This window comes from Macadamia integrifolia, chromosome 8, assembly GCF_013358625.1.
Source record: "Macadamia integrifolia cultivar HAES 741 chromosome 8, SCU_Mint_v3, whole genome shotgun sequence".
Taxonomy (NCBI): domain Eukaryota; kingdom Viridiplantae; phylum Streptophyta; class Magnoliopsida; order Proteales; family Proteaceae; genus Macadamia; species Macadamia integrifolia.
The window spans coordinates 17779631-17807450 of record NC_056564.1 but is presented as its reverse complement, the minus strand read 5'-3'; the positions used below and the strand labels follow the sequence as shown (position 1 = coordinate 17807450).

Genomic DNA, 27820 nt, shown 5'->3' with positions numbered 1-27820 from the left:
ACTGATTCATTAATCTGTCTGTGATTCCCCAAAACAGTTCCACTGTAAATAATGATCCATTTCCACATATATAAACAAGATAAAACAATTGTCCCTAGAAACCAATTGGAAATAAAAATGCAGGTACAGGTACACTGAGAAACCCTTTCAAATAAGAAAGGAAAAAAGAATTAGAAAACCCAGAAGAAGAAAAGGAGATTTAAAGAGAGCCTCGAATCATCAGCACCATCGGTTTCATCGTCTGTATACAGCGAGGCAGGCTCATGGCTGATAACAAATTCGCAATGTAGCCGTGAGAAATGGCCAATTAAAAAAAAATACAAATGACTAGCTTCATATCCCATTAATGGTTTTAGAACTCTAAACCCACATAAAAGTCATTAAAAACAAGGCAAAAGAATTAAAGGGAGTGGCTCAGGAAATATGAAACAGTAGCAACTAACAAGGAGATTAGGTTGTTTGTTGAATGAGACGCAGAAGGTGCATGGTGGTATTTCAGATGGCTCGGGATTTGATTATGTCCAGGCTCATCTCACTTGGATCTGTTGCTTGCAACTCCACTTGAATTCCATCCAGTTCTCTCTTGAATCTATCCTTGGAGCTAGCATAGAGCATCTTACTCCTTACCCTTGCTATATCAGGAGACCTATATTATAATCCAACAACAAATTATGCTCTTGAACCTCACAGAAACTGATTTAATGGAACTATTAGGTATATATATGAAATGGGTTATTACCAGGCAATGAAGAAAATCTTGCTTTTCTGGCAGTTCTCGTCGGTAATGAAATCAAAATCGAAGACGGCGTAGCGGCACTCATTGGCAGGCAAGCTATCTGCAAAATCCTCGTAGCTCTCTTCAGGAAGCCCAAGCTTCTCCACCATCACCTGTTGGATCTTCTCCTCAATTCTGAAAACAATGAAACGATAGTTCCTCTTCGCTTTTAGTTCCAAGAACTTCAGCTTACATTCGTCATTCACTGCCATTCCAGATGCTGAATTCGCCTATACTCATAACCAACAAAAACAGATAAGAAAGGCATTGTTTTGTTCAGGAAAAAAAAAATTGCCTATTCTGGAGGTATGGATGCAGGGGAGAGTCTTAACAGATCTATCCATGAAAAGAAACATTCTTTTGTATGAGAATTAAGAAACGAGAACTGAAATTTATTCATTGCAACCACCTGAACTAACACCATAGCATTGAAAGACAGATAAAAATGATATCTTTCTCCATTAAATTAGATGCAGAGATCGTAGAGTAACAAGAAAGAAAGGGAGAGGGATAGGTTGAAGGAGATGGAGATGGGAAAACATACCATGGTGTCCTCCAATGAGAGATGGGCCGCCTGGGTAAGAGAGAAGAGAATGGAAACAAAGGAAAGAGAGATCCTTGAATTTGGGTATTATTTAGAGGTGGGTTTTGAGGGAAGGAACACAAAAAAAAGCTGAGAAGGAGAGGCTTTTGAGGGAGAAAATAAGGGTGACAGCAATTGAAGAAAGAAAGAGGTCTATTAGTCGCTTGGCTTGGCTGATCACGTCCACCATTCCCTTAAACTTTCTGGTTGCCACGTTTAGACACGTTTTGATGAGGGTGGGAACTGGAAGGTAACCTCGATCTGTTCTATCTTTTTTTGGGATTCTTCATATTTGGGGGCTTTGACCCCATTTTTACTTTTTCTAATTGTAGGATCTCTGGAACCTATCTATCCCTTTATTTCGCAAAGTTCGTTGGTTACAGAAGATCTGAGAAGGATGGTTTCGGTTCTGAATTGTGACATCAATTCTCATTTCCTATTACAGATTTACAGTAGATTTGAGAAAAATGAAACCGAAAATCTTCCATATTTGCAATGGGGTAGAGAACGCTATCTGATCATGTAAATGGCCCATGCAATGGAAGCAATGCATCTAGGCATCCAACAGAGGAAGGTGGTATTCATTTTGCCGCCTTTTGTTTAGGCGTAGGAGCACACAATCCGATGATAACCTTCTGTTTTTCCATTTGAAATTTACTTTTAACCACCTAACATATATAGTTCATAAATTATGCAATTTGAAAACTTGAGTGTATGTTTCCTCGGCAAGAAATTTATAGAAAAGAAAATTGAAACATACCATATACCTACAACCACCATGTGGCGATGGAGCAGTCTCATTGTGGTACGGAGGTCGGCCTTTTACCACGTAACTAGCAATTCGATTTGAATCCTTAGAATGAGATTAGATAGGAAATGATTGAAGATAAGGAGAAGATCTAATCAGAGAGAGAAAGAAAGTGGGTTGTTGTGTTAATCTCCCCGATGATTAGTCGATATGTACATAAGCTGGCCGAACACATTGGTTAACAAATAATAATAATAATAAATAACTCCTTCATATATGTGTTGTAAAAATTATTCTCACACACCCATTGATCATTGGTCTTTTGCCACGTGGGAAGCTAATGTGATGCTTTTAACCATTGGATAGAGATGTTATGATATGGATTTTTTTTTTAACCCTCCCTTGTACTAGCATACATTCCATGTATGTCTATGCATTATTATAATATCCAACCACTATTGTGCACTCCCATACTGGAATGTAAATAAATAGTCAAAAATCCATGTTATCATTCAAAAGCTTATCGAATGTGGATACATATACTTCAATTCCCAAGCGAATACTCTCCCTTTCAATAATAAAAAATGGGCAAAAGTAAGCTCCCTAGTCAAGCAGCCCCTACGACAAACATAGAGGGGGAAATAGTACCCCTACCCCTATTGATTCCTATGTGCACCCCTCATTGGCCCCCGAGCTAGCATGGGGGCCACATGACAAAGAAGCGTTCTTTTCTCCTAAAAATATGGTCGAATAATAGTTTTATAAATACTGTTTTATAATACTAAAATAATTTTATCAAATTCGCGCTATATTACAATAAATTAAATAATAAAAGAAAAAAGGATAAGGACATTTATATAATTTTAAATATTACACTTCAACATCATCTCAACCCATCATCTTCCCATCTTTCAAATTTTTGTCTGCAGTTCTCCACACTCAAAATAGACAATAAGACCACAACACTACTCTCTTCAGACTTGTGGATCCACTCTCTTGTCTCCGCTAGGGATGTAAACGAATAATCAAAAATTCATATTTATTTTTTTATCCATTCGAGGAAATCCATATTCAAAAAATTAATTTTCTAAAACTATCTGAATCCATTCGAAAGCTAATCAGATGCATATATCGAGCCCTTACATCCTTATCTATCATACACTAAAACTTATCATGTGAGCATGGAACCTAAAGCCTACCCATACCCTATCCTCAAAATTTAAGACCCCATCTGATCTACCAATTTTTTGTTCCTAATTCAACTAGGAATCGTTTCGGTGTACACTTCTAAACTAACCCAGTTCAACCGCCAATTCCATATCTGTGCACATCTATCCATAAAAGGTCTCCTATCGAGTGAGAAGGTTTGAATTGGCCTTTAAACACTAATTAGGGTATAAACATGCTCTTTAAGGATTTAAAAACACACACACGCACACAAAAACAACTTGCTTTTTTTTTTCCTTTATTATTATAGTTGTCCAATTTGCAACAGGATTAGTGAGCCCCACAACTTAATTTAATCAATAATCAAAATTAGGAACAGGAAAGAGGACAGCCATTAACCATCTGATCTCTTAGGTTTTGATGATCGGCATGGAGTATGGAACTTGAAGCATCCAAGACGTCTAACCCACAAATTGATCACCTGGCAGGACGGAAATTAAGCAGTATATATGGGGATACCTGAGGCTGCAATTTTAACATGTGATGGCATCTATATCGCAATTTCCTTTTATCAAAATGTTGAAATAAAATCTTAAGTCAAATATATAAACCCATATAAATAAACAGAAACTAAAAAGCAAAATCTGGGTTTAGAAATGCCTAAACTGCTCTGAGGAACTAGGATACAATGCATCTATCAAATTCTTAGACAAACCAATAGATTATGTATCTAGTAGGAAGTCATCACACTAAACAAATGGTAGGAACCCTAACAAAAACCATTATCAGCCAACAAAATTCACAACTTTGGGGCCCTGTTTCTTCTGCGGTTTTACATGGCTGTTCTTTGCAATTTCTAATGATACAGATTTTGATTTAGATGTGTTTTTATTACTGTTATTTGTATCTTCAACTACAGGATCATAAAAATCATCTTCAAGCTCATCCCCCCCTACTAGTGAAGTCACCTGCTTTCTTGGCCATTCTTCTTCGTCGTCGCTTGCTGAAACTGAAAGAAGGAAAGAGAATATATCACTAAGCATACAAAATTGCAAGTTAAATGAACAAATGGGCATAAAATTATCTTTCACTTCAGCATGTTGACAAATATTTTGTTGAATTTCTTCTAGGTTCAAACAAAGACATCCAAAATACTAGATAAGCACAGGCAGTTGATGGTGCCATTTGGAAATTTAACTCCAAGATCTGAGCAGTCATCCACCAGCAAGTTCATCGAAGGTAATATATGCATTTCTGTCTACTCAAACAAAAAAATCCAAAATGCTAGATGACCCGAGGTAGTTGATTGTGCAACTTGGGAATCTCACTCAGATAATTGGGCAGTTGTCCACCAGCCAGTTCAAGGACAGGACATATATATATATATATATATATATTTTGAGTGTCATGGGGAAATTTTTCTCTCTGTAACTAACAGAAGTGATTGCAACTGAAAGAGAATGAGAAATTTGTGTTGCTGCTTGAAAGCAATGAAGAAAAATAAATGGCATGGGAATGTTGCAAGTGGCAGCAGAGGACAGCTAAACTGAACTTCATCTATCCATGTGACAACTTTTAGCTTAGCTCAATAGCCCCTCTCCCCATTACGGAAATAGATCTCTTCATAGTGCATTTTATCTAAACATTTGAAATTTCATGGACTACTATTACTAAGGAATGAAGAAGAATTTGATTCAAGTTTGAGTGCAGAGCTGATGTGGACCAAGGCACCACTGTCATAGTGATCCAGAATCCCTCATCTGGACAATGTTTGTCAACATCAAATATTCTGTTAAGTGAAATGATGAGATTTAGCCAAATGGATCTTTCTGTCAGCCCGTGGATCTTCCCTTCTTATTCCCCCACCAATAAACAATCATTGGTATGGTGTCACAGGCATACAGAAATCATTGTTTCAGCTTGGCTGACCAACAAAATTTTCTCCAGTTGCACAAAGAAGAATCAGTGAAAATTTCTCTAGCACAAAAGTAAACACCAATAGCAAGCTGGCACATTCAAGAAGACCAAGAAAAGAAATGGAATGTAATAACCCCTCACCACTTGGAAATCACCTCTCCTCCTTTTTTTCTGATGGAATATCCAATGCAAATGATTGGATAACCAACCACGTTGGCCCTACTTCAAGACCAGACATGCAAACACTCTTTATGACATAGGCTACTTATTTCCCGGAGTAAAACAACTTATTTCAGCTTCACTCTATCAACTTCATTACAGATCTTTCTCCGAATTTCTCTAATTATTTTCTTCCCACATAAATCCATTTGAAGGCTACTTTTTCATATGAATATTTTAAGGCTACATTTTGGTTTTACAGTAATTTATTATTTTCCACTTTGCTATATATTCTGACTGTGTTTCTATTAACCAGCTAACAGAATAGATGTAATATTTTGGATAATTCAAGTGCTGTATTCGAGTGTTCCAAAAGACTGGTTTTCTATCAATTCAGTAATGCCATATTATGCATGACAGTTCCCAGCTAGTAAAGGTCCCTCATAAACTACAGTTGTCATGATCAAGTCATCACACAAATATCACCAATTTAAGTCTAAAATCATCAATTTTTCAGGTTTTAGACATAAAACATCTTAGTAGCACTGTACATTCCTTTACTGATATTTCCATTGTACGAGAACACAATACTACTTCCATGAAATAAAAAACAAACAATTTCAAGAACAAAAATACTGGATGTGCTGGGGATAAGAGTCAAAAGACTGTAATTCAGGAGTATCTTACACATCGTTTTTACTCCAGTAGCAGTAGTAGAACTTATGTTGCCTTTATTAGGGCAATCTCTAGCCAAATGTGTCACGCCACCACATATTTTACAAGAACCACCCTATACAAAAACAACTCAAGATATTAGAGTATGTCTGTAACAGCTAAAGAACATCTTAATGAACCAAAAAACAATTCAAGATATTATTATAAATTAACTAACCTTCTTAACAATGGTATAGTATTCAGTTATCAAAGATAAATGCTATAAAAAGGAAGGAGGGATTGTTTCAACCTCCACATTGGAACACTGAGACAGGTTATCATTTAACATGAGATGGTCAACGAACTCATAACTCAATGCTAAGACCATCCAATTAAGGGAACAGTTAGGAAGCCATTGAGTAATAATCCTACATCGGAAACAATTAGGAAGCCATTGACTATTGAGTAATCCTACATCTCTTCCTTGCTAATAAACTTGATATTCTTTGCTTTGATTTCAACACGCATCATGAAAAAGAAATTTCTCAACAAATAACAATAAATTAATATCCATTGAACCAAAATCAATAGGTATTCAACATGAAAAATATATATATATATATATTACCTCTCGGTAAATTCCGTGAGTATTTTTTGGGCAGTTCTTACTCAAGTGTCCACGCTCATTACAGATGAAGCAACTCGCAAAATTTGTACCTCCTGCATTTAGAAAGAGCCACCTTATCAAGAACAGCATTGAAGCATACAATTCAATTGCATCCATTGTTACCTCACATGAAAATGCCTTTCAGCCATGCCCTATACCTATAAAAAAATTAAATTAATGTTACATTGCAACTTTGAAGGCCAATCTGGTCAAAACTGACCATTGGCAGGGAGTGCACCATTTGTATTAGCCAATGCTCTCTCTCTTCTTTTTTTTTTTTTTTTCTGGGGTGGTGGCACAGGGTGCGGGTGGCGGGTGGCGGGCGCTCCCAACTCAACTATATGCCCACCAGGAATTGACCTTATTCCCTTGTCCCTTCAGTCACTGAACCAAAGTTAACTTTACAACCAGTCTTATTGCCACATAGGTCCCGTCTGCTGAAGCTTATCTCATATATGGATGGTGTCATGGAAAATATCTCCACAAAACTTGAGACCCAATTAATCTGCCACGAGGCAGATATTATGGGCTGTCAAGGAAAGCTTAACTTGAATGACTCTCAAGGGAACTTTATTCCATTAATTCACTATGACACCTATAACTTTCCAATTCATAAATCTAAAACACAATTGAGAAGAAAAAAGGAAGAACAAGAGCTTTTCTTTTCTTTTCCACAAGAATACTACTGGAAGAACTGTGCTTGTTTCTGTAAGAACCACTTCTCATGACCTACATTGACACCCTAGAAACTGAACTCCTTCACTAAATTACCATTCTACACCAGCTCCCACTTAAAACCTATTATAGATCGTACTAATTATTAACCTACCTTGATCACAAGAAGAAAAACCTGATATTTTGGATTTTCTCTTTTTTTATTTAATTTTTTTTTTTGGGGGGGTGGGGGTAGTACATAGAAAAAAAAAATTGTTTAACCTTAACAGTCAATGTATTGATAGATCATATATACAAGAAATAAAGATCAGATCTTTATCAAAAACAAGAGTAACTTATTCTGTAATAATTTACTAGATGTGTAGAATTTATGAGTATATTAACAATCACCAAAAATCCATTTCTCCTCGACATGTTTTAGGCAACGAATTGTGCATTTCATCCTCAAGCTCATCTCAAACATTTTATTCATATAATAACACAGTTTGGAAACCAGAACAGCTAAAGAATGGATTGCCTAACTGGTACTAACTAATGGTAAATCTATGCCATGGTGAGAACAAGGTCCAGAGACTTCAAATGCTGACTAAGTCTAGATTGAACAACTCGTGGCCATCAATGAGTTCGTGTTAACACAACTTTGCCACATCAATAATATGCAGAATCAACAACTGCACACCACTATCACCACTTCAACAATAGAACAGACCAGAATGCAATTAAATTTATGAAGAAAAATGCCAAAGAGAAAAAACAATTAGATATAATCTATTAATGCTCAGAGGATCACAAATCGCAAAAAAAGGGGTAGCAAAGGCAATGCAAAATAATGATAAAATTAAGAGAAAGTGTTTAGAGATGAATACCAACCATTTTGAAGAGGTCGGGAACATTCAGAAAGTGAATGCCCAGGTTCTCCACAATTATAACAGTATTTCTGGCTGGTTTTACTATTCTTATTCGGGCAATTCTTGAGACTGTGCCCACGCTGCCGACAACTCAAGCAAATCTGAGGGAGGAAAAAACGATTACAACCAGTAGTGTTTTCCAAGTTCCATAATCCCATTAACAGTTCTAAATACGAGCATTGGAAGGCAAAAACTACACTAGTTCTTAGAGAGAATACTAGAATGAATCCAAAAGTAAGAAGATACTGACCTTATTTTTCTCCCACTGAGCCTTTTCAGGGCAAAACTTGGCAATATGATCTCTGGCTTTGCAGATGAAGCAGCTCTCTCCTGGTTTCATTCCAGGGACTCTAAGAGGATGCTTTCTAAAGGATGGTTTGTTGGACTTATCTAGGGTCTTTGGTCCTTTGATTTCTGATTTCTTGCGCTTGAAATTATTCTTCTTCTTCTTCTTTTTTGAACTAGGGTCTTTGGGAGCCGTAGGTTCTGGTTTGGGAAACATATCCGGATTTGCTTCCTTGAATCGTTTTTTAGCCAATTTCTGCCTTTTGCTCACCATGTTTCCCTTCTCCGCTTCAAATCTTTGATGAGGAGAAGGAAGAAGAATAAGAAGAAGAAGAAGAAGAAGAAGAAGAAGGAGAAGAAGAGCTTTGTAAGGTAACTAACAATAGCAGACACCGACTTCAATCGTCGAAGCTCAATAGTGCCCCCTAGGAGACAGAAGAAGAACTAAGGTGCGAAATGGTACCCTAAAGAGTGAAGGCAACACGGTTGAGGCGCTGGTCCGGCAGATGCACACGCGGCCAATTATGGCCCTGGCTCGAATGACCACGGCACCACGCTAGAGCCTCGACTGCAGTTTCATGCTTTAACTTCCAACCGGACCGGACCGGACCGCAATGTTTTAAGCCCAATTCTTTTTTTTTCTTTTTTTTTTTTCTCTTCTCGGTAACTTAAAAATTTATGGATGTAAGTTCCAGTAACAAGCCAAGGTATCTATATCACAAAGTTGGATTAACAAAGGAGTGGGATGAGGCTATAACGTCCTAGACCAGATGGACACACCTATCCTGGCAAGCGTGTCGGCAGTGCTGTTGATAGCCCTTGGAATATGGGAGAAGATGCATTGGATGGGTTGACAGGAGATAAAACGAATATCTGCTACAACAATGTTTTAAGTCCTATTCTTTTTTTTTTTCTCGGTAACTTAAAAATTTATGGATGTAAATTCCAGTAACAAGCCAAGGTATCTATATCACAAAGTTGGATTAACAAAGGAGTGGGATGAGGCTATAACGTCTTAGACCAGATGGACACACCTATCCTGGCAAGCGTGTCGACAGTGCTGTTGATAGCCCTTGGAATATGGGAGAAGATGCATTGAATGGGTTGACAGGAGATAAAACGAATATCTGCTACAATTGGGAGGATCTCCACTAGGGCGTCAACAAAGGGGTCCTTCAAGATGTTGACGATTTCAGCATTGTCTGACTCCACTATGAAACAAAAATGACCATCAGCTAAGGCACTTAAGATTCCATTTGTAATTGCTTTAGCTTCTCCAATTAGAATGGAAGACATAGTTGCTAGTTCTGAGCAAGCCAAAAGGGGGTTTCCATTTGAGTCATAGTTTTAAGTCCAATTCCATATATATGGGCATTGAAGAAGAGCAGGCATCCTTTGGCTCCCATCCCCTTGATTGCTCACCCAATGGCCTATGGAGCCTCGATAGTTTGGAGAAAAAAAAAAACCATACAATATACACCAAAGCGGATAAATTCTCTCTATTTTTAACCAAGGATTTTAGTATGAGATCGATTTTGGCTCATCTTAAGTAAATCAATTGATATAACCTAGGATGTAAGTTTGATCTTGACAATTCAAATCCACCTTGTGCCTAATCAAGGCTTGGGCTAAGATTTTTAACCTTGAAGGTAGGTTAGGTTTGACCTGTGTTAGGGTTGGGTCAGGCCTGGATTGAGGCCTAGGCTTAGTCGGACCTAACCTTACCCTAATTTGAACTATGATTTATATAATATAATTTAAGATTGTCATCCTGAAATCTGGATCATTAATTCTTATGGCCAGTTGTCATGAACAATCTATTATTGTGTTGCACTTCATAATTTGATCAAATGGTGATTTTTTAAATAAACTATATGACACAAATGAAAAAAATATGATCAATCACGATTAACTTGATCCTGGAAAAAATTAGGGCCAACTTGTCCCAATCAAGGTCATTTAGGGTCGAGTTGGGTTGTCATGAGCTCGACAAGGTTGGGCCTAAGCAATAGCCTGATAACGTTGAGTTGGATAAGAGTTGAGTTTTGGGACCTAGGGTTGGGCTGGGTTTCTGGTTGGGCTAGGGTTTTAAGAAACCCAGCCCAACCTAACTTTGTTTCACCGCTAATACTAAAGATACAATCATAATATGTTCAAGTTACATCTGACCCACTTCAAAATCTAAACTCCAAACTCATCCCTCCCAAGCCAACATGGGACCAGCCGTGGTATTAGCCCTATGGCCCCTATCGCATTGTAAGAATAACAAAAAAGAGCAAATGACCATTCATCAGAGACAAAGATTGCTTCTTCTTTATTTTTTTCTCCTGTATATAAAATGATATTAATTACAATCTGCCAAACAGAAGCTCATAGCTGAAACGAGAACAATCTAGAAGTACCGATGCTAGGTTGCCAACCGTAGAGAGTAGAATTAAAAGAAAAAAAAATTATTCCAGGATTTAGTTATTGGTACCGGTATTGATAACGATTGATGTATATTAATCACTTTTATCTTTGTTTAAGAGTTTTTTTTTTTTTTAACTGTTTTACCTTGAGTCAATACGGAAAATCAATCTGAATCAATTAAGTATCAATATCAAAACTGATACGATACAATCAATAGAACTGATACGATACCGATATTTTGAAACCATGACAACATTAGAGAGCTGAGATCTATTAACATAATGAAAACGCACTGCGAGAAACATTTGAGCACAAGGAAATTAAGAACATGAGTAACTAGAGACGATGATTCCAATCTGATACGAAATCCCGATTCCAATACTTAATAGAAGAATCACAAAGAATTGATACGCATGTAACTTGAAAATAAGAATTGTTCCAAGTTTAGCCAATGAATGAGAGCAATGGGCGGACAATGGACAGAGAGGGCCATGAGAGTCACATGACTGGACCAGAACCCTACCTTAACCTAATTAATATATATATATATATATATTGGAGAGGGATAGGTATGCCGTCGATATCAAGTATGTTATAGGAACATATGATGGAATATCATTTAGGAAGGATATGAGGGTCATTTTAGAAAAAGAGAAGAGAGAGATAAATACAATAGGTGCTAGTATACTTGATATCGGCGACATACCCGGCCTTTTCCCTATATTATATATATAAAATCAGATATTCACATGGTGTGGTGGGTCCTTTGCTTGGTTTCCAACGCTATCCACACAGCTGTCAAATTCAAATTTCCCACTCAAAACACCCCCACGAACATATGTCTATCAGATCTAAGATTAGGAAGCACGTTACTGAGCAAGGAAGCTGTGTGTATCACACACTCACTCACATGATAAACTCACCACTCATGGGCCATGGCCCAGACCCCAGCCCAGAGACACAACTCTCCTCATATGTCCAAATGCCCAACAGGCCAATCAGCCTTTCCTTTCGAACCCCATCGTTTTTTCCTCTCTATCCGTCGTCGCAACTCATGATGGCGACATTGCAACACCGCTGAAAAGTTAAAACCATAATCTCATCATCTCCATCCAAGATCAAACCGTCCAATCAACGTGGGCCATTGTAATATCAAATTAACGGTAGGAATCTGTAATTATAAATTACTAATGAGACTTAACGACATGGGATCAGTTAACATTTAAAACTCCAGCGAAAGTTATTTATTTATTTATTTAATAATATATATTCCACCTCATCAGGGTCTCCGTCTCACTTCCCAATCCCGTTTAGAGAGACTAGCTGGAGTCCATCTTTACAACGGCAAAATATCCTCGGAAACTTCAAAATTCAAACTTTCAAATTTCGAAATCCCACTAAAAACGAACGTCCGTTAATATATATTACCGTCAAATCTAACGTCATCAAGACATCCAAGCAGAAACCCTTAACTTTTGACCTATGATATAAAGTCTGCATTTCCCTTCTCTCTCGAGCCCAATTTATTTCTTTTCCTCCTCTCTGCTCTTTCCCAATTCTTTCTTTCTTTCTTCTTCGTCCGCTTCTTGTCTTTCTCAGTCAAGATCCTCTCGCTCTTCTTGTTCATCAAAGTTTCTTCTCAGTGAACCTCTTCGCTTCAAATCTAAGCGAAGATGCGTGAGATTCTTCACATTCAGGGAGGTCAGTGTGGTAACCAGATCGGTGCCAAGTTTTGGGAAGTGGTGTGTGCAGAGCATGGGATTGACGGCACAGGGAGGTACCATGGAGACACTGATCTACAGCTTGAGAGGGTTAATGTCTACTACAATGAGGCGAGCTGTGGCCGCTTTGTTCCTCGTGCCGTTCTGATGGACCTGGAGCCTGGGACGATGGACAGCCTTAGATCAGGCCCTTACGGTCAGATCTTTAGGCCTGATAACTTTGTCTTTGGTCAATCCGGCGCCGGAAATAACTGGGCGAAAGGACACTACACGGAGGGAGCAGAACTCATCGATTCTGTTCTTGACGTTGTTCGAAAGGAAGCCGAGAACTGTGACTGCCTGCAAGGTGATTTTTCTTGCTACTTTTTCGTCATGCTCTCCTTTCTTTGTTTCTTTGTCCCTTGTTTTCTCTTTGATTTGTTTACTTAAAGACGAATCTGCATATGAGTTGAGTTTCTTTGTTTTATAGACTTATATTCTGTTTTTCTTTCAGTTTGGTGTTGATTTTACTACGATACTAAGTCGTCAAGGCCTTTTTATTTGTTATTTGCTCCATTTTAAGAGAAAATAAGTCCTATAGATTTTCTCCGTAGATGTCTCGCAATCTGGTTTAGATGTTTCTTGATTACTGTTTTTTTGGTGTGATTTTTATAGACTCCATGTTAATATCTGTCTTGAAATATTGGATCCTATTCTCTGAAGAGTTCTAAATGGATACCTTGACGCATAACTGTCGATTTTATCTTGGCGAACTTCATTTGTGTAATTATTCTTTTTAATGTATTTTTGTAATCCATCTGATGGTTCACGATTTGAAATTCTGTCTCTTGTACGTTTCAGGTTTTCAGGTCTGCCACTCGTTGGGAGGTGGAACTGGTTCAGGCATGGGAACGCTTCTCATATCAAAGATCAGGGAGGAATATCCTGATAGAATGATGCTTACCTTCTCTGTCTTCCCTTCTCCGAAGGTGTCTGATACGGTTGTAGAACCCTACAACGCAACTCTGTCCGTGCATCAGCTCGTTGAGAACGCCGATGAGTGTATGGTTCTGGACAATGAAGCTCTCTATGATATATGCTTCAGAACACTCAAACTCACCACTCCAAGCTGTAAGTATTTCCATTTCTCTGATTCATAGCTAATTACCGTATATGTTCTTCACATCTAGGGTTTCCAATTTTAAGATCGTAGATTTTGCCCTCTCTGTAAACCGTGCGCGAACTCCGCACATGGTAGTTGTTTCAATTAATTGTTTAGAGCGTATATGCAACGCTTCTTAGGGTGCAAATTGATCAAGTGTTTGCTTGCTCTCTGAGTAAAGCTCGATGCTCTGTTGTCCATTTTCTAGTTCCGTTTCTCTGACAACTGTGTCAGAAACAGCTCTGTATTATTCCCTATCGCTGTCAAATGCAATTTCCTTGACATGGAAAATAAAAAGAAAATGTAGACATCCTTGTAGAATATCAATAGTAATCTGGTATTCACAGGTATTCTTGGATAAGCTTTAATGGTCGGTGGACGACATTTCACGGAAAAATCTTTGTTTTTTTTCCATTACTTCTCTCTCTCTCTCTCTCTCTCTCTCTCTCTCTCTCTCTCTCTTAGCCCTCGTCCTTTCTCGAGTTTAGGATGATGGCCTAAACCGGGAGTCTCCAGAGCGGGATGTACCACGTGAATATTAGGTATCTTTTTAATATTTTTGTACAGTGACAGTTACGGCCTGACGTGCTATTTGAATTATTTTATGACCTTTCACCTTTTTTGAGCCTTTGGAAGGAGGGGGTTGTTAATACTTGGCTAGAACTTGAGCATGGTTTAATTTATCCTTCCTCTGGGCTACTGGGGCCTGTGGTTTACATGTTCTGTATGATCCACATGCATGGCTGTGATGGGAAATTTTATTTTTGTTTCGTTTTTTAAATACCCAAAAGTACGAACGGTGATGATTGATGTTTCCATGTTATTGATCAGTTGGAGATTTGAACCACTTGATATCTGCAACCATGAGTGGGGTCACTTGCTGTCTTCGTTTCCCTGGTCAACTAAACTCTGATCTTCGTAAGCTTGCGGTCAATCTCATTCCATTCCCTCGGCTTCACTTCTTCATGGTTGGTTTTGCTCCACTCACTTCGCGTGGATCCCAGCAGTACCGAGCCCTCACAGTCCCTGAGCTCACCCAACAAATGTGGGATGCCAAGAACATGATGTGTGCTGCTGATCCTCGTCATGGGCGATACCTGACTGCGTCTGCTATGTTCCGTGGCAAGATGAGCACAAAGGAAGTGGACGAACAGATGATCAATGTCCAGAACAAGAACTCATCCTATTTCGTTGAGTGGATCCCCAACAATGTCAAGTCTACTGTCTGTGACATTCCTCCCACGGGTCTGAAAATGGCCTCGACTTTCATTGGGAACTCCACATCGATCCAGGAGATGTTCCGGAGGGTCAGTGAGCAGTTCACAGCCATGTTCCGCAGGAAGGCCTTCTTGCATTGGTATACAGGAGAGGGAATGGACGAAATGGAGTTCACAGAGGCAGAGAGCAACATGAATGATTTGGTTTCTGAGTATCAGCAATACCAGGATGCCACAGCTGATGAAGAATTGGATGAATATGAGGACGAGGAGGAAATCCAGGAAGATATGTAGAGAGTTTCATCATCTGCCTGCATTTATATGGTGGTGGGGGTCTTGTTTTGCCTTTTAAATTCTAGTAATATGTGGGGATTGCAATATCCAGTTGCCTGTTATTGGGGGTTGTGTCTCCGTCCTTTCTTTTGTTTTCTTGCAAAATACTGGTTTGTCCTGTTGAATTCTTATCTTAGATAAAATTTAGAATTTTAAGTGCAATCAATCAGTGAATCAGTTCATAAGCTCTTTTTTAACAATGATTAACATTTTCCTGAAAAACTTGATTTGGATCATTACCATTTATATATAGTTAATTCTTGAAACCGAGTAGTTCTTATCTGGACTCCAGAACTCAAAAGGTCTTTGTGTTCCATATTTTGGCTGTTAATAATATTAACCCTTTGGTGATAGTTTATGGATTTCATAACTGCATGGTTGCTTAGAATGGGCGGAAAAGGAACTAATCCACCAGAGTTGTGAATGGATTGCAAGCTTTTTCAATTTGGATAGAAGAAATTGCCTAAGAAACTCAGTAGAAGGAATTGCTGAAGAAATGAAGAGTTATTCCTAAATAAGCAATTTTGCAACAGCCCAATTTTTTATAAAATTTTCTCGGGTTATGTTTTTTGTATTTTAATTTGTTCTTGTTTCACAATTCTAGCCACATTTTCTCTGATCCTATGTGAAAATCCATGCGATTTTGTGCTGCCTTGCAGGAATTTGAACTGTGTCTTCCCAGTTTACTTGCTGAAACAGAGAAATCCTTAGGATTTGGAGAGGTCTGTGAGTGTGGAATGCACCTTTTTGTTTGTTCTGGAGCTGTATTGGAGCAATAGCAAAGGGCTTTTTCCGCCTGTGCAGTGGTGCGGGTTCGAGTCTTGGGAGCCAGCCTCTCTGTAAAGGGAGTAAGGCTGTTTACCTATATACCCTCCCAGAACCTTGTTCAAGTGTGGGAAGCTTTTGTGCACTGGGTAACAGCTGGAGCTGTATTGATGTAATATTCTTTACACAAGATATTATAGACAAACTTGGGAACCAACCTCTTTGTAAAAGAGGTAAGGCTGTTTACCTATATACCCTCCTAGAACCTTGTTCAAGTGCGGGAAGCCTTTGTGCACTAGGTAACAGTTGGAGCTGTATTGGTGTAATATTCTTTATTCAAGATATTATAGACAAACTTGGGAACCAGCTTCTCTGTAAAGCCTTTGTGCACTGGCTGTTTACCTATATACCCTCCCAGAACTTTGCTCAAGTGCGGGAAGCCTTTGTGCACTGGGTAACAGCTGGAGCTGTATTGGTGTAATATTCTGTACGCAAGATATTATAGACAAACTTGGGACTTGGGAGTTGCACTCCAAGGTAAGATCGGTTCTGTTTTGGCTGATGAGAGACGAAAGGGTTCCAAGCCTTTGCAGGCGAGTGATTTGACTGATCGATTCAAATTTGGTCTTAGTTTGATTCTCTACAATAAAGCTGTCAAGATAGCCCAAAATCGGTGATAGATGTAGTCACACACAATTCGCTATCTAAACTTTCCATTCAGTTTGTGTCAGTTTCATCTGTAATGGGAAAGAAGCAATTCCAACATATTCCATTGCCACCTCCCAAGCCCTTTCCAAGAGAGTTGGAGATGGCAGAAACATGCTTCACCTTACGAGAAACTTTCTTGGAAGTTAATCGACAACGACAGAAAACCTTAGGACTCCAAGAACTCTCCTGCATTATTATGATATTGCAGTATGAACATGAGGTTTTTTCTTTTCTTTTTCTTAAAGGAACATGAGGTATGCTTTAATGCAATGATCTTTTGAAAATGTAATATCTACTTTACTGCACTAGTTACTCTGGAGTCTGGATGGCAGTTATCATCTAGAATCATGATGTATAGAATATGAATTAATTCAGAACTGTCTGATCAGTTCATCAGTTCATCTGATTAGACTTTTCCTAAATGCAATTCTTGTTACTTGTTAGTAATTTATCAAGAGAATATGTAGTGAAACCATACTGTCTCAAGGTCTATAAATCAGTCACTATACGTATCTAGTGCTGGCCATCAGCAACTGTGTATGGAGTAAAGACACCATCAGTGTCCGCAAGCTCCTCATAAGAAAATCACACGATAGAAAGACCTAAAGAGACTCCAGCTTCTAGAAAGTTAAACTATAGAGTAAGGCCTTGAGAGGTTTTAAAAGTTTCAACTAGGTCATATATTCATCTCTTAGTGCCTTCAAAAGCAGAAGGAGAGAAAGATTGAGCAGCACTACAAAGAAACAAGAATTTTATCAACTTTTCATTCAAATTCTTTTTGAATAACTCTCACACAGTACAGTAAGATCATCAATATTACGGTATTACCTCATGAAAGTACGATCCAGATGTCCCTGCCGTCTTTTCAAGCAGGATTGTCCCGGAATTGCTCCACAACTTCCTTTAGAATCTCATAGAACAATCTCATGGCCTTTATGATCTCTTCGTCCTTGACCATTATAATGTCATCCACTAGATCTTTCAATACAGGCCTCCGCAATAGTAAGATAGTGTTGATGACAAGCATCAGTGAATGTTGGCAAGCTAAGCAACATAAAAAAATGTAATCAGTCGTGTTAAGAATTTGATGTCATGTTAGGTGAACAACAGGGATCAGGAAGATGGGATGTTTCATCCATCCTGCGCCTTAAAACTGTCACAAAAATCCTCTACAGCAGCCGCACGGGATAAATTCCTACTACCTGGACATGCCGCCAAGGAAATGGAATAATTTACTTTTCCTTTTGAAACTTCAATTGTTAGAGATGCAGAGATTGGATAAAGAAGAGAACTGATGTGGCTATAAAATACACGTCAGCAACTCTCACCAACTGTGCTTATGCTAAGATTTAACCCACTAAGCAGCACACAACCAAATCAGTTTTCTCATCTGAACTTTTTATTTCATCAATGCTACATTAAACAATGAACAATACGAGTTAATGACAAACTGCGTCCTTCAGGACCATTTTTCACCCACCTGTTCATAATTTTAAGCAAGCATAGATAGAAATCTGTCAAAGATATTGTTGGATTATGCTCCAAATTTAGATACTTTGGCTGCAGAGATTTGAGCAAGGAAGTGCTCAGCTACAATTCGCCTTTGGATCTTTCCGGTCGCAGTCTTGGGGACTGTATCAGTTATGAAGACTTTCTTGGGGACCTTGAAACTTGCGAGGTTTTTCTTGCAATGCTTGAGTACCTCCTCTTCGTCGATTTTCGACCCTTCTCCGGGGATGATGGCACAATTTATCTGTTTTTATCAAACATTTAAACACCATTAACATCTAATAGCCTAAAGTAAAACAGCATAATACAGAGGAAATATGAATGTTTAATAGATTACACCACATAAATAAACGTATAACGGATGCAAAATATATACCCATTGCATGAGATGGAGGGTCCTAATTATGTAGATAGGTGAGACTGTTTTGTGATTCAAGTTTACGATCACTAAGTCACAATAGAGCACCATTACGTTGCATCAACACCCACCCTCTAATTCTTTTTTAATTAATAAGGTAGGAATAAAAAATTCAAAATCAAGATCAGTGCAGTCCTAGCTGATTCCAGTCCAGATTAGGTCACAGGGAATCAATGAGAATTTGGCCTGGAATCGGCCAAAATAAGAATTGACTTTGGCAGATTCCAATTCAGTCAATCCAATTTGATTTGATTCTTGAAACCCTATAGCATTGTATTGAAAACTTGGACAAGTGTTTTCTACTATGAGAGGCCCATGTGTCCACACACAATGGCGTTCAATCTTAGCCAGAGGTATGGTGGTCTTTGCATGCTCCTTTGTCTATAACACAATGATTGTTCACAAATAGAAAATGAGGGTATCAAGTGAAAACACTAATATATATATATATATATATATATATTATTGAAGATGTTATAATAATCTGAATCTTAAGACGATGCTTGTGCGCAATATCAAATTTCAAATGATGATATGCAAATTCATTTTTGGTAAAACAATTAGGCTTGTTTGGTAGTCAAGAGAAGAGGAGAAAAGAAAAAAAAGGAAAAAAAGTACAAAAATTATATTATTTTCATTGTCTAAGAAATTCTCATTGTGCTTAGCATGTCATGAACCAAGAGAAGATTCTTTTGGAATTTCAAAGTTCACCTTGAAAATGGTGAAGTTTTCTTTGGTTGGCAAAAAAAAAAAAATCTTTCCAAAAACACAAGAAAATACAAAACTTTTTTTTTTTTTCTAATAGTAGTCATACATATTTTTTTTTTATTATTATTCTTTTCTTTTCTTCTCTTTTTTATTTTTAATTTCTTTTCTTCTTCTAACTACCAAACACAGCCTAAGGCTGTTGCCGATATGACCTTTCTACCAGAATTTTTATTGAATTTTTTACTAACATAGTATCCGAATTGTTGAATTTGGGACCATCTGTCACAGTTTTGTTTTACTATTGCCCCACTGTACTTGTTGAGCCATTTTGTTAGAACATGTCATGCACAAAGAGAACTTTTTAAACCAAGAAAAAAGTATAAAGTTTGTAAATTTTTTTTTTTTCTTCTCTTAGCTACCAAACATAGTCTTGTCTTACTATTGCCCCACATTACTTGTTGAGCTATTTTGTCCACATAAAAAAACAACCTGACCCACTTTTTTTTTTCCGATCCTCTCCCTATTTCGCTTGCCTATAAGCTCTATTCCCCTTCCAAGTTCCAACCCAATAATGGCCATGCCAACAAGGAATAAAATCCGCTATTCGTACGATCACTTGGTCATACGATGATCGTACGAGTCGACAACCAACATTTGTCCCACTTTATATTATTATAAGATTAAACAAGGGTATATCAGACAACAAAAAGGACAGATGGTGATCGTTAACTTGTATGATCAGGTGATCGTAAGAGTAGCAGATCTCTTCTCCGCCAACAATAAACTTGTCCGAAGCTTACAATGAGTTCTTGGTTTGAAGAAGATCAATAAGTCAAAAGGATATAAGGCGAGGGTTGATGCGTGGAAGGTATTTCGATTTGGTAACTATTATTGGCATCATCAGTTGGCAACAAGAGCAAGAGAAGAGGACATCCTTGTATCACTCTATTCCCCGAATCAATCATTTTTTCTTCCACAATTTTGGTCCACATGGAGGCACCTCCGTGGTGGTGGGGAATGATTTAAATTGTTTTTGTAACCTTCTAGCACATTCATTAATACAAATAATGAACTCTGGACCGGCAAAAGGCGAAAACTGAAAGGAACTAGATGATAAAAGACAAAAGAAGGGTAGTGAGGAGTGGAAGGACAAAATGTCATACCTCTTCACCATATTTATCGTCGGGGACTCCAAAAGCAACCGCCTGAGCTATGTCCGGATGCGCCAAAATCACTGCGTCCACCTCTAATGGTGATATCTTCTCCCCTAATAAAAAGAACAAACAAAATACGAACTTGAACAAACCCATTTAGTATTGCTGAGGCTTGAGAGATGTGTTGTGCTCAGAAATTGAAGGATCAAAATGGCCTTCAAGGATTCAAGGATAAATGGACAATCTCATTTCCAATGCCCCATTCTTTAGACATGATCAATGAGGGCATCCTAGAGAAAATAGAAAGAGCAAAACTAGTAAATTTACCTCCCCGGTTGATTAGCTCCTTAATGCGGCCTACGAGTTGCAAATAACCAGCGGAATCCATGAAACCAATATCTCCGGTGTGGAACCATCCAAAGCTGAAAGCTGCCTTATTAGCTTCAGGGTTGTTTTTGTAGCCCATGGTTACGTTCGGCCCCCTTATACATACCTCGCCACTAACCTGCGCCGGCTGTGGCACACCATTCTCATCCAAAATCGCCATCTCTTGCCCCACCGGTTTCCCAACCGAACCCGGTTTATGCGGACCGTCCTCTGGCAACGGGTTCGATGACATCAGATGTGAAGCTTCCGTCATAGCGTAAGCCTCCAACACCGGAGCCCCGAATGCCTCCTCTAGCCGACTCAATATAGCCGGCGCAAGTGATGCGCTGCAACTCCTTATGAAACGCAGCTTCGGGTAAGCCGGCTCGGGTTTGCTCAGATGCCTGTCTAAGATGATCTGATGAATAGTAGGGACCGCAGTGTACCAAGTGGCGTTGTAATTAATCATATCTGACCAAAACGTAGAAGCGGAGAACCGTCCTGCCGCGGGGAGTGCCACGGCAGCTCCGGCAACGAGCGAACTCAGTAACCCGGCGAGTAAACCGTGCACGTGGAAGAGCGGGAGTACGATTACTGTTGAGTCCGATTCTGTCAGTCTGTAGACCGATTTGATATTCTGTACTGACGACGCGAGGTTCAGCTGAGTCAGCGGTACACCTTTAGGTCTACTCGTTGTGCCTGAGGTATGGAGGAAGAGTGCCACGTCGGATGGTTCGTTCACGATCAGAGACACCGATTTTAGCTCCGAATCGGCTTTTGAATCGGTTGGCGACGAAGAAGACAGATTTATGCCGCTTTCTGCCTGAGATAGCGAAGCGGTTACGTGAGGAATGTTGAGACTCGAAGCGGCGGCCTGAGCGGACGGATTTCCTTCTTCTGATGTTAAGAGGATCTTCGATTCAGAATCGGACAGGTAGAAGTCAAACTCGTCCTGCGTGTAGGCTGCGTTGAGTGGAGCGGCCGTGGCTCGTGCTCGGATTACGGCCAAGAACATAATCACAAACTGCAAACATTGAAGAGATGTTGTTCATATTAACCGAAATCTAATCAAATCAGAGAAAATGGATACGAATCGAACCTCGACGGTGTTAGGGAAGGTAAGAGCGACGACATCGCCAGGTTTAATGCCGAAGGCGACAAGGCGAGAGGCGGCTTGTTCGATGAGTGCTTGCAATCGAGTATGTGTTAGATCGAACTTACCGGAGGAGGACAGAGCTCTTCGGGATGGGAATTCATCGGCGGATTTCTTCAACAAACCAGTAAGCGTGAGAATCTCCATTGCTACTGTCTATGGAAGAGACGAAACACAGGCCACAGAGAGTCGCAGACGTCGACGAAAATGATGAGACGGGACAATCTTCTCAGAGGGAGAAAGGAACGGTTAGTTAACCACCTTATAAAGCGGGGAATTTATCTGCTGCGGTTGCTGGAGAGAAAGCTGTGTGTAATAGGCCGGCCAGCCAGCCAGCCAGCCAGCCAGCCAGCCAGCCAGCATGGCCGAGGCATACGAAGGAGGAGTAACTATTTCCATCTTTTCGAAGAATAAAAAGGTATCTATTTCAACTAGACCATACACGTGGACTTTTCAAATTGACGTGGACACCTTGATTTCTGGTCTATTCCTTTCTCATAAACCAACAAAGCGAGATAGAAACCTAAATTTACCAATCTTTAACGTGAGAAGTGCCAACCGGCGAGATTCTTCCTCCAACCATTGACCTAAAACCTAGCATCACTAATGGAATGACCCTTTGATCTAGAAAAGGTCCTTTTCACGATTCCCCTCGGACAATGGGTTAGGTATCAGTATCGGATCCGCCACGGGCGATGTAATCGGTTTGACAAGTGTTCGATCCAAATAGCCCATATCATATGGGTTGAACAGTATCAGAGGTAAAAATAATATCACAAATTTGTTTTTTTAAGGTAAAACAACGGTATTTCTATTTGAGATGGGTAATCAAGTATCAATCTATGTCAATACCATAACGGTTTAAGGGATGATAGATACCCATTCTAATACCAGGCTCTAAAACCATGTCTTGAACATTTTTTTATTTTTTTTTCATTAATTTATTTGAGTAAACAATAAAAAGGAACTATATTGTTCATGCAAAGAAAGAAAAAGGCATTATAGGGGGAATAGTTACGGAATTAGATTTTTAGGGTTTTAGATTGAATGGAGAATCCCTGGCCCCCTCCCCACACCTACATGTTTCTCCATGGTTTCAAATACTGATTTTTATCATAAACAGACGAAAATTTGTATTGATATCGGTCATGAATGATCCTGAGTTTTAGAAACCCTGAACGGGAGAGACAAAGAAAAACATTTTTTTTAGTGGTTTTTCTTGGGGCTGGAGGAATTTTCTAAATGCAGTTTCTTAATTATAATACATTAATAACAGTTCCAATCTTATCAAACAGACAAGGATGAGATACTTTGGAGGGCATCCAGTATTCCAATAATGGCAATGACCCCAAGATCATATGATCATTTGATCCTCTTAAAAGTTTCTGACTACATTTGCATTTTGCATTTGACACAAATTTGATTTTGGAAGTGATTATAAGTCCTCAATGCTAAAAAATAAAAATAATAACTAAAAGAAAACTTTCAAATTAAGACAAAAAAATTTTTCATTACTGAATTTACCCAATAGAAGATGTAAAGACAATAAAGAAATATTCTATCTATAAATTTGTTTCGGAGATTGAGTTACCTGGCCGTCTGTGTAGTGCATGTATGCTAGTATCTCCCTGTGTCTAATTCCCTCCTTCACAACAGAAGCTGGGCTTGTATACCCATTAGGATGAACCCGAAACCTCTTGAACCATAACCTTCTATAACAGTTTCACACCATTCAAAAGGTGTCTTATTACAGAAGATCATGGTTCAAGAGAAGATTTGACCCCCACTAGGATGGCCCAATTCATAGTGCTCTAAAGAAAGCTCGGCTCGGGCTTGTCACTTTGGGATTAAGCCTAAGAAACTTATTGGGCTGTTTCAGCCCAATGTGCATAACTGTCAATGCTCCATATTTTAACCAGTTAATTACCAAAATCAACACAGAATGCGCCCCAATCACCACCCACTTCTCTCTCTCTCTCTCTCTCAGGATTGCATCCGGAACTCCCTCTATCTATTTCTACACTATCATCCATTTATGGTCACGCCTAAGGTTTGAAGTAAGATTCAATAATGTAAATGAACAAAACTTGAACTCAACATTATTCATTGTAAGATAAGTGAAAAAAACAGTCCATATATGGTAAACCATACACTAAACTTGTTTAATTACCGTCTTGTCAGTGTCCCAAGTCTATCCAATAGTCAACCTATCAAATAAATATCTTTTTTTTCTCTAAAGTAAATTCTATAAATATCGTGTGGGTAGAAAATGGCGATCCAGCTTCATTACCCAGAAAACCACCCATCTTAGAGGAACTAGCCCATACCCTATAGGCATCAATTGGATCCTCTCTCTACCCTCTCCTCTCTTCTCTCCCACAGATCAAACCTAAATCCTGCGCTCTCTTCTCTTCCATCATTGAGGTCTCCCAAAAACCACAACACAATCGTTGAGAAATTCTAATAGACATCGAGGTTGAACGTAAAGGAGAAGTGTTAGAAATAGGTACCCGATGTTGAGAATTACAAGACCGATATTATTGAGATGCACTCATTGGTTGAAGTAAGATGAATTGATGAAGAAGATCGGCGTAGATTGTTGAAGTCAATGAACCAAACATATTGAGTCGTATCACAAATAGATAATCTCCTTAACGTCTGAAACACCCTCTACATTATTACAATTGGGGATTCCTGTGTTTTACCTCCAAGATAAAACAACCACTGATCTTTGTCTGATTGTACAAAGACCATGATCCTTTAGGAGAGTAAGGCTAGACTCAAATCAATAGTTCAAAAGAATAATACTAAACAATAAATAAATAAATAAAACACCTTTTTAAAGTAAGGATTGTCATACTTTATACAAAAGAGGAAGTCACACTTCCAATGGGTGTTTCCAAAAGCCATGTCTCTTCTATAATACATGTCTGTTGACCATTATGGCATGCTTTCCAATAGTCACAATTATTGGTCCTGGTGCTTATTAGGAAGAGACAAACCTTTTCAACACACACTTTGATGAAACAAAATAATATTTTAAATATTTAATTTTTAAAAACTATTAAAATATTCCAACAAGAAGTGAAGCCCAAGTCTTCAGCAATCACATCGAAGGAGAATGATAGGCTTCTACAGACCAAAACAACAGTGTTGTATTCCTCCTTGAGGGAGTCGAGGTTCAAGAGGAGAAGGAGGTGCTGTGATCTTCTACTGACCATTTCTATAGCTCCGTTTTATGGTTTTCTTCCAAATAGATAAAATCCCTAAACCCCTAACTTTTTTTAGGGGGGGGGGGGGGAGGGATTTTTCATGGATTTGTTCAAAAAATACAAGTTTAAATTAGCTTGTGGTTCTCTTTTGGCGATCACAGCAAAAAAGAACAATCGATTTTGAGGTTTTTTTCAAAGAGGTAAAATCCCCAAACCCTTGTTTAGTTTTGGGGAATTTTCTCATGGATCTTACTAAATCTTCTCTGCTAGGGTTTTGTTTTCTGAAATCTTCCCTGCTATGGTTCATGATGTAGAGATTGTGATCAAATTTATTTCCCCAAGTTGAGGTTTGCTCCCTGTTGAAGATCCTTTATCATATTAAATATATGAATAATCCTATAGTATTTAGAATACAAGAAACATCAACTAATCATAAAAGATTAATCATGGGTGTAGTCCCTAAACTAAGAACAATAAAGTACTCTTATTTTAAAATACATAACCATATAGATTTACCATATCTATAATAAACAATGAGACATCCATGACATGAATCATAAATGGGAACAGAGAAGTACCTGTGTAAGTTTAGAAGCCCCATGAGCATAGATCATGAACATCTGTCCCATGTGGTTAAACATTACTCCCATGAAGATGATAATGACGAACTACGCAAATGGAGTCATTCTACTGAGATCTTCTACAGCCTCTTACTCTAAGGTTTCCTCTCTTTCTGTACACTTGCTCTTGTGAGAAAGTCGTGCTCCCAAAACCAATAAGGCATTAAGTAATGGCTGCAGAAATCGTCAATATTCTATTTATAATAGAATCCCTAAAACCCTATTTCACTCTCACAATGGAAAGAGCTAGGAGTTTTTTAATTAGAGTGAGTCTATTATTGCTTGAACCCAATGAATCAATCGGTATCAGTTAAGCCCACCTAAAAATCCTAACACTCTCTGCTATGGTACATAGAATGGGGCCTATGATGGGAAAAAAATGAAATGAGCGGGAAGGGAACATTTTCCCATAATTTTGAAAGTCAAATAAAGCTTAATTAGGAATTTTTTCCATTAAGAGCTGCATGAGTTGAGCTTTTGGAGAGCACGATGCATGTCTCATTGTGTTTCTCATCCACAATAAAAATTAAGGTGATTTAACTCCAAGGGTTAGCACAGTTAGCTTGGAAGAAACACCTTCAATATAAAATATATATATATATATATATATTCTAAATCCATTGATGGAGGGTAATAATTATTCTTTCTCCTACTTAGACAAATATTCGAAATATCTTTTAATACTTTCAATCTCATCAGACAATCAGAAATAAAGTTCTCTCTCTTCACCTTAGGTGAAGGTCCGGGTGCAAAATAAAAAAGTGGGGTGCAATCAAACATAGCAGCCTCCCTCTTGCTAATTCACATTAATAATTTTAAAGATACCTCAAAGTTGATCCATGCAAAGAGAATGGGAGTGGAAGAAGATCTCAGCCGCCAAATCATCTTTGAAGTGATTCGCTCTCGCCCCTTGGATTGGTTTTGTCTCTTTAAAAATTTTCATGGCTGTCAGCCTGTCATAATCTCATGATTTAAAAAACTCTATAATTGAGTTTGAGAAACTGGACTACTATTCTTCAATGCCATCTAAAATTTTAAATTAATTTAGTAATTAATACAATGTCATATTAAAATCATCTCTTCTAAAAACCTTATGGAATAAATTTGGAGTGCATAGTGCTTCCTTTTTTGCTAAAGATATTCATCATTTCTCTTGCTTTTATTCAGTACGGACTCAGGAACAATAGCTTCACCTTTAGCTTCTTCTTCTCCATCCCTCTTACACTTAGGTTAAGTTTTCAGAGGTACAAGGAAGATCGATGCACGCTGGGAATAAGATTCTTCTTCCTCCTTGTTCTTTGTTTCTTTCTACCTTTGCAGAGTCTCTCACAGTTTTAGATATTCCTTAAAAATAGGGAAGGAAGGAAGAAAGGTTTACAGCTTTATCCTTGATTCTTCTTTGACCTTGTCTTTCATAGAGCAAGTGGTTTGAGTTTAAACGGTTTTGTGGTTTTGTGGTTCGATGTTTTGGGAATAAATGTTTAAAGTTAAGAAGCAACTTCATCTATAGCTGTTTGATCCAATGAGAATAGGTGTCGCTCATTTATGGAGAATTGATGGCAAATTGGTAGATCAAGAATTGGAGACAAGCCAAATCCTCCCTAATACCCCGTGCACACCATCCAAACCCCTCAAATAAGGGATTAATAATGATTCTTTTCAAATGATGATTTGAAAACAAATAAAAGAAAATGTATATAATTTTTATCATTGGGTTCTCAGTTCAAAACAAATAAAATAAAAATAAATATTCTAATATTTTTATCCATTGATACTTTTTTTTTTTGGGTGAATAAACACAAAGTTTTCCTAAGCTATAAAAATGATAATTATCAAAACTTGTCAGTT

General features: G+C 38.3%; 3 protein-coding genes across 7 annotated transcripts; 1 reads left to right on the top strand and 2 right to left on the bottom strand.

Moving 5' to 3' along the window:
• Positions 1-43: 43 nt before the first annotated feature.
• On the bottom strand, positions 44-9073 carry LOC122087743 (actin-depolymerizing factor-like). Of its 3 annotated transcripts, XM_042656983.1 has the most exons (8): positions 8504-9073; positions 8216-8354; positions 6632-6723; positions 6039-6139; positions 5335-5347; positions 4191-4244; positions 740-1005; positions 44-646 (listed from the first exon to the last, which is right to left on the bottom strand). In XM_042656983.1, exons 1-8 carry the CDS (start codon positions 8810-8812, stop codon positions 496-498), a joined length of 1125 nt encoding a protein of 374 aa, XP_042512917.1. In that variant the 5' UTR covers positions 8813-9073; the 3' UTR covers positions 44-495. The 3 variants fall into 3 exon arrangements, with proteins under 3 accessions (XP_042512917.1, XP_042512916.1, XP_042512915.1); XM_042656982.1 differs by lacking the exons at positions 4191-4244; positions 5335-5347; positions 6039-6139; ... (1 more) ...; positions 8216-8354; positions 8504-9073 and adding an exon at positions 1320-1672; XM_042656981.1 differs by lacking the exons at positions 4191-4244; positions 5335-5347; positions 6039-6139; ... (1 more) ...; positions 8216-8354; positions 8504-9073 and adding an exon at positions 1185-1316.
• A 3353-nt stretch (positions 9074-12426) lies between these two features.
• On the top strand, positions 12427-15525 carry LOC122087578 (tubulin beta-1 chain-like). Its single transcript, XM_042656753.1, has 3 exons — positions 12427-13014; positions 13509-13778; positions 14641-15525. The coding sequence occupies exons 1-3, from the start codon at positions 12621-12623 to the stop codon at positions 15318-15320; spliced, it is 1344 nt and encodes a 447-aa protein (XP_042512687.1). The 5' UTR covers positions 12427-12620; the 3' UTR covers positions 15321-15525.
• A 2047-nt stretch (positions 15526-17572) lies between these two features.
• LOC122087577 (probable CoA ligase CCL9) lies at positions 17573-22506 on the bottom strand. Of its 3 annotated transcripts, none has more exons than XR_006142774.1 (5): positions 22087-22506; positions 20949-22011; positions 20631-20734; positions 18313-18585; positions 17573-17876 (listed from the first exon to the last, which is right to left on the bottom strand). XR_006142774.1 is itself a non-coding variant. In XM_042656752.1 (4 exons), exons 1-4 carry the CDS (start codon positions 22285-22287, stop codon positions 18367-18369), a joined length of 1587 nt encoding a protein of 528 aa, XP_042512686.1. In that variant the 5' UTR covers positions 22288-22506; the 3' UTR covers positions 18202-18366. The 3 variants fall into 3 exon arrangements, 1 of the variants encoding a protein (XP_042512686.1); XR_006142775.1 differs by lacking the exon at positions 17573-17876 and adding an exon at positions 17898-18034; XM_042656752.1 differs by lacking the exon at positions 17573-17876 and having other exon boundaries at positions 18202-18585.
• Between the last annotated feature and the right edge of the window lie 5314 nt (positions 22507-27820).

Coding starts and splice junctions, on each gene's coding strand:
- LOC122087743 (XM_042656983.1), bottom strand. CDS start 8,812: ATGGTGAGCAAAAGGCAGAAATTGGCTAAAAAACGATTCAAGGAAGCA. Junction 8,355..8,503: donor CTCAGTGGGAGAAAAATAAG/GTCAGTATCTTC, acceptor TTCCTCCCTCAG/ATTTGCTTGAGTTGTCGGCA. Junction 6,140..6,631: donor CTCACGGAATTTACCGAGAG/GTAATATATATA, acceptor GTTTTTGTATAG/GGTGGTTCTTGTAAAATATG.
- LOC122087578 (XM_042656753.1), top strand. CDS start 12,621: ATGCGTGAGATTCTTCACATTCAGGGAGGTCAGTGTGGTAACCAGATC. Junction 13,015..13,508: donor GAACTGTGACTGCCTGCAAG/GTGATTTTTCTT, acceptor TGTACGTTTCAG/GTTTTCAGGTCTGCCACTCG. Junction 13,779..14,640: donor CAAACTCACCACTCCAAGCT/GTAAGTATTTCC, acceptor GTTATTGATCAG/TTGGAGATTTGAACCACTTG.
- LOC122087577 (XM_042656752.1), bottom strand. CDS start 22,287: ATGGAGATTCTCACGCTTACTGGTTTGTTGAAGAAATCCGCCGATGAA. Junction 20,735..20,948: donor GGAGCTAATCAACCGGGGAG/GTAAATTTACTA, acceptor TCTTTTTATTAG/GGGAGAAGATATCACCATTA. Junction 18,586..20,630: donor ACGATAAATATGGTGAAGAG/GTATGACATTTT, acceptor TGATAAAAACAG/ATAAATTGTGCCATCATCCC.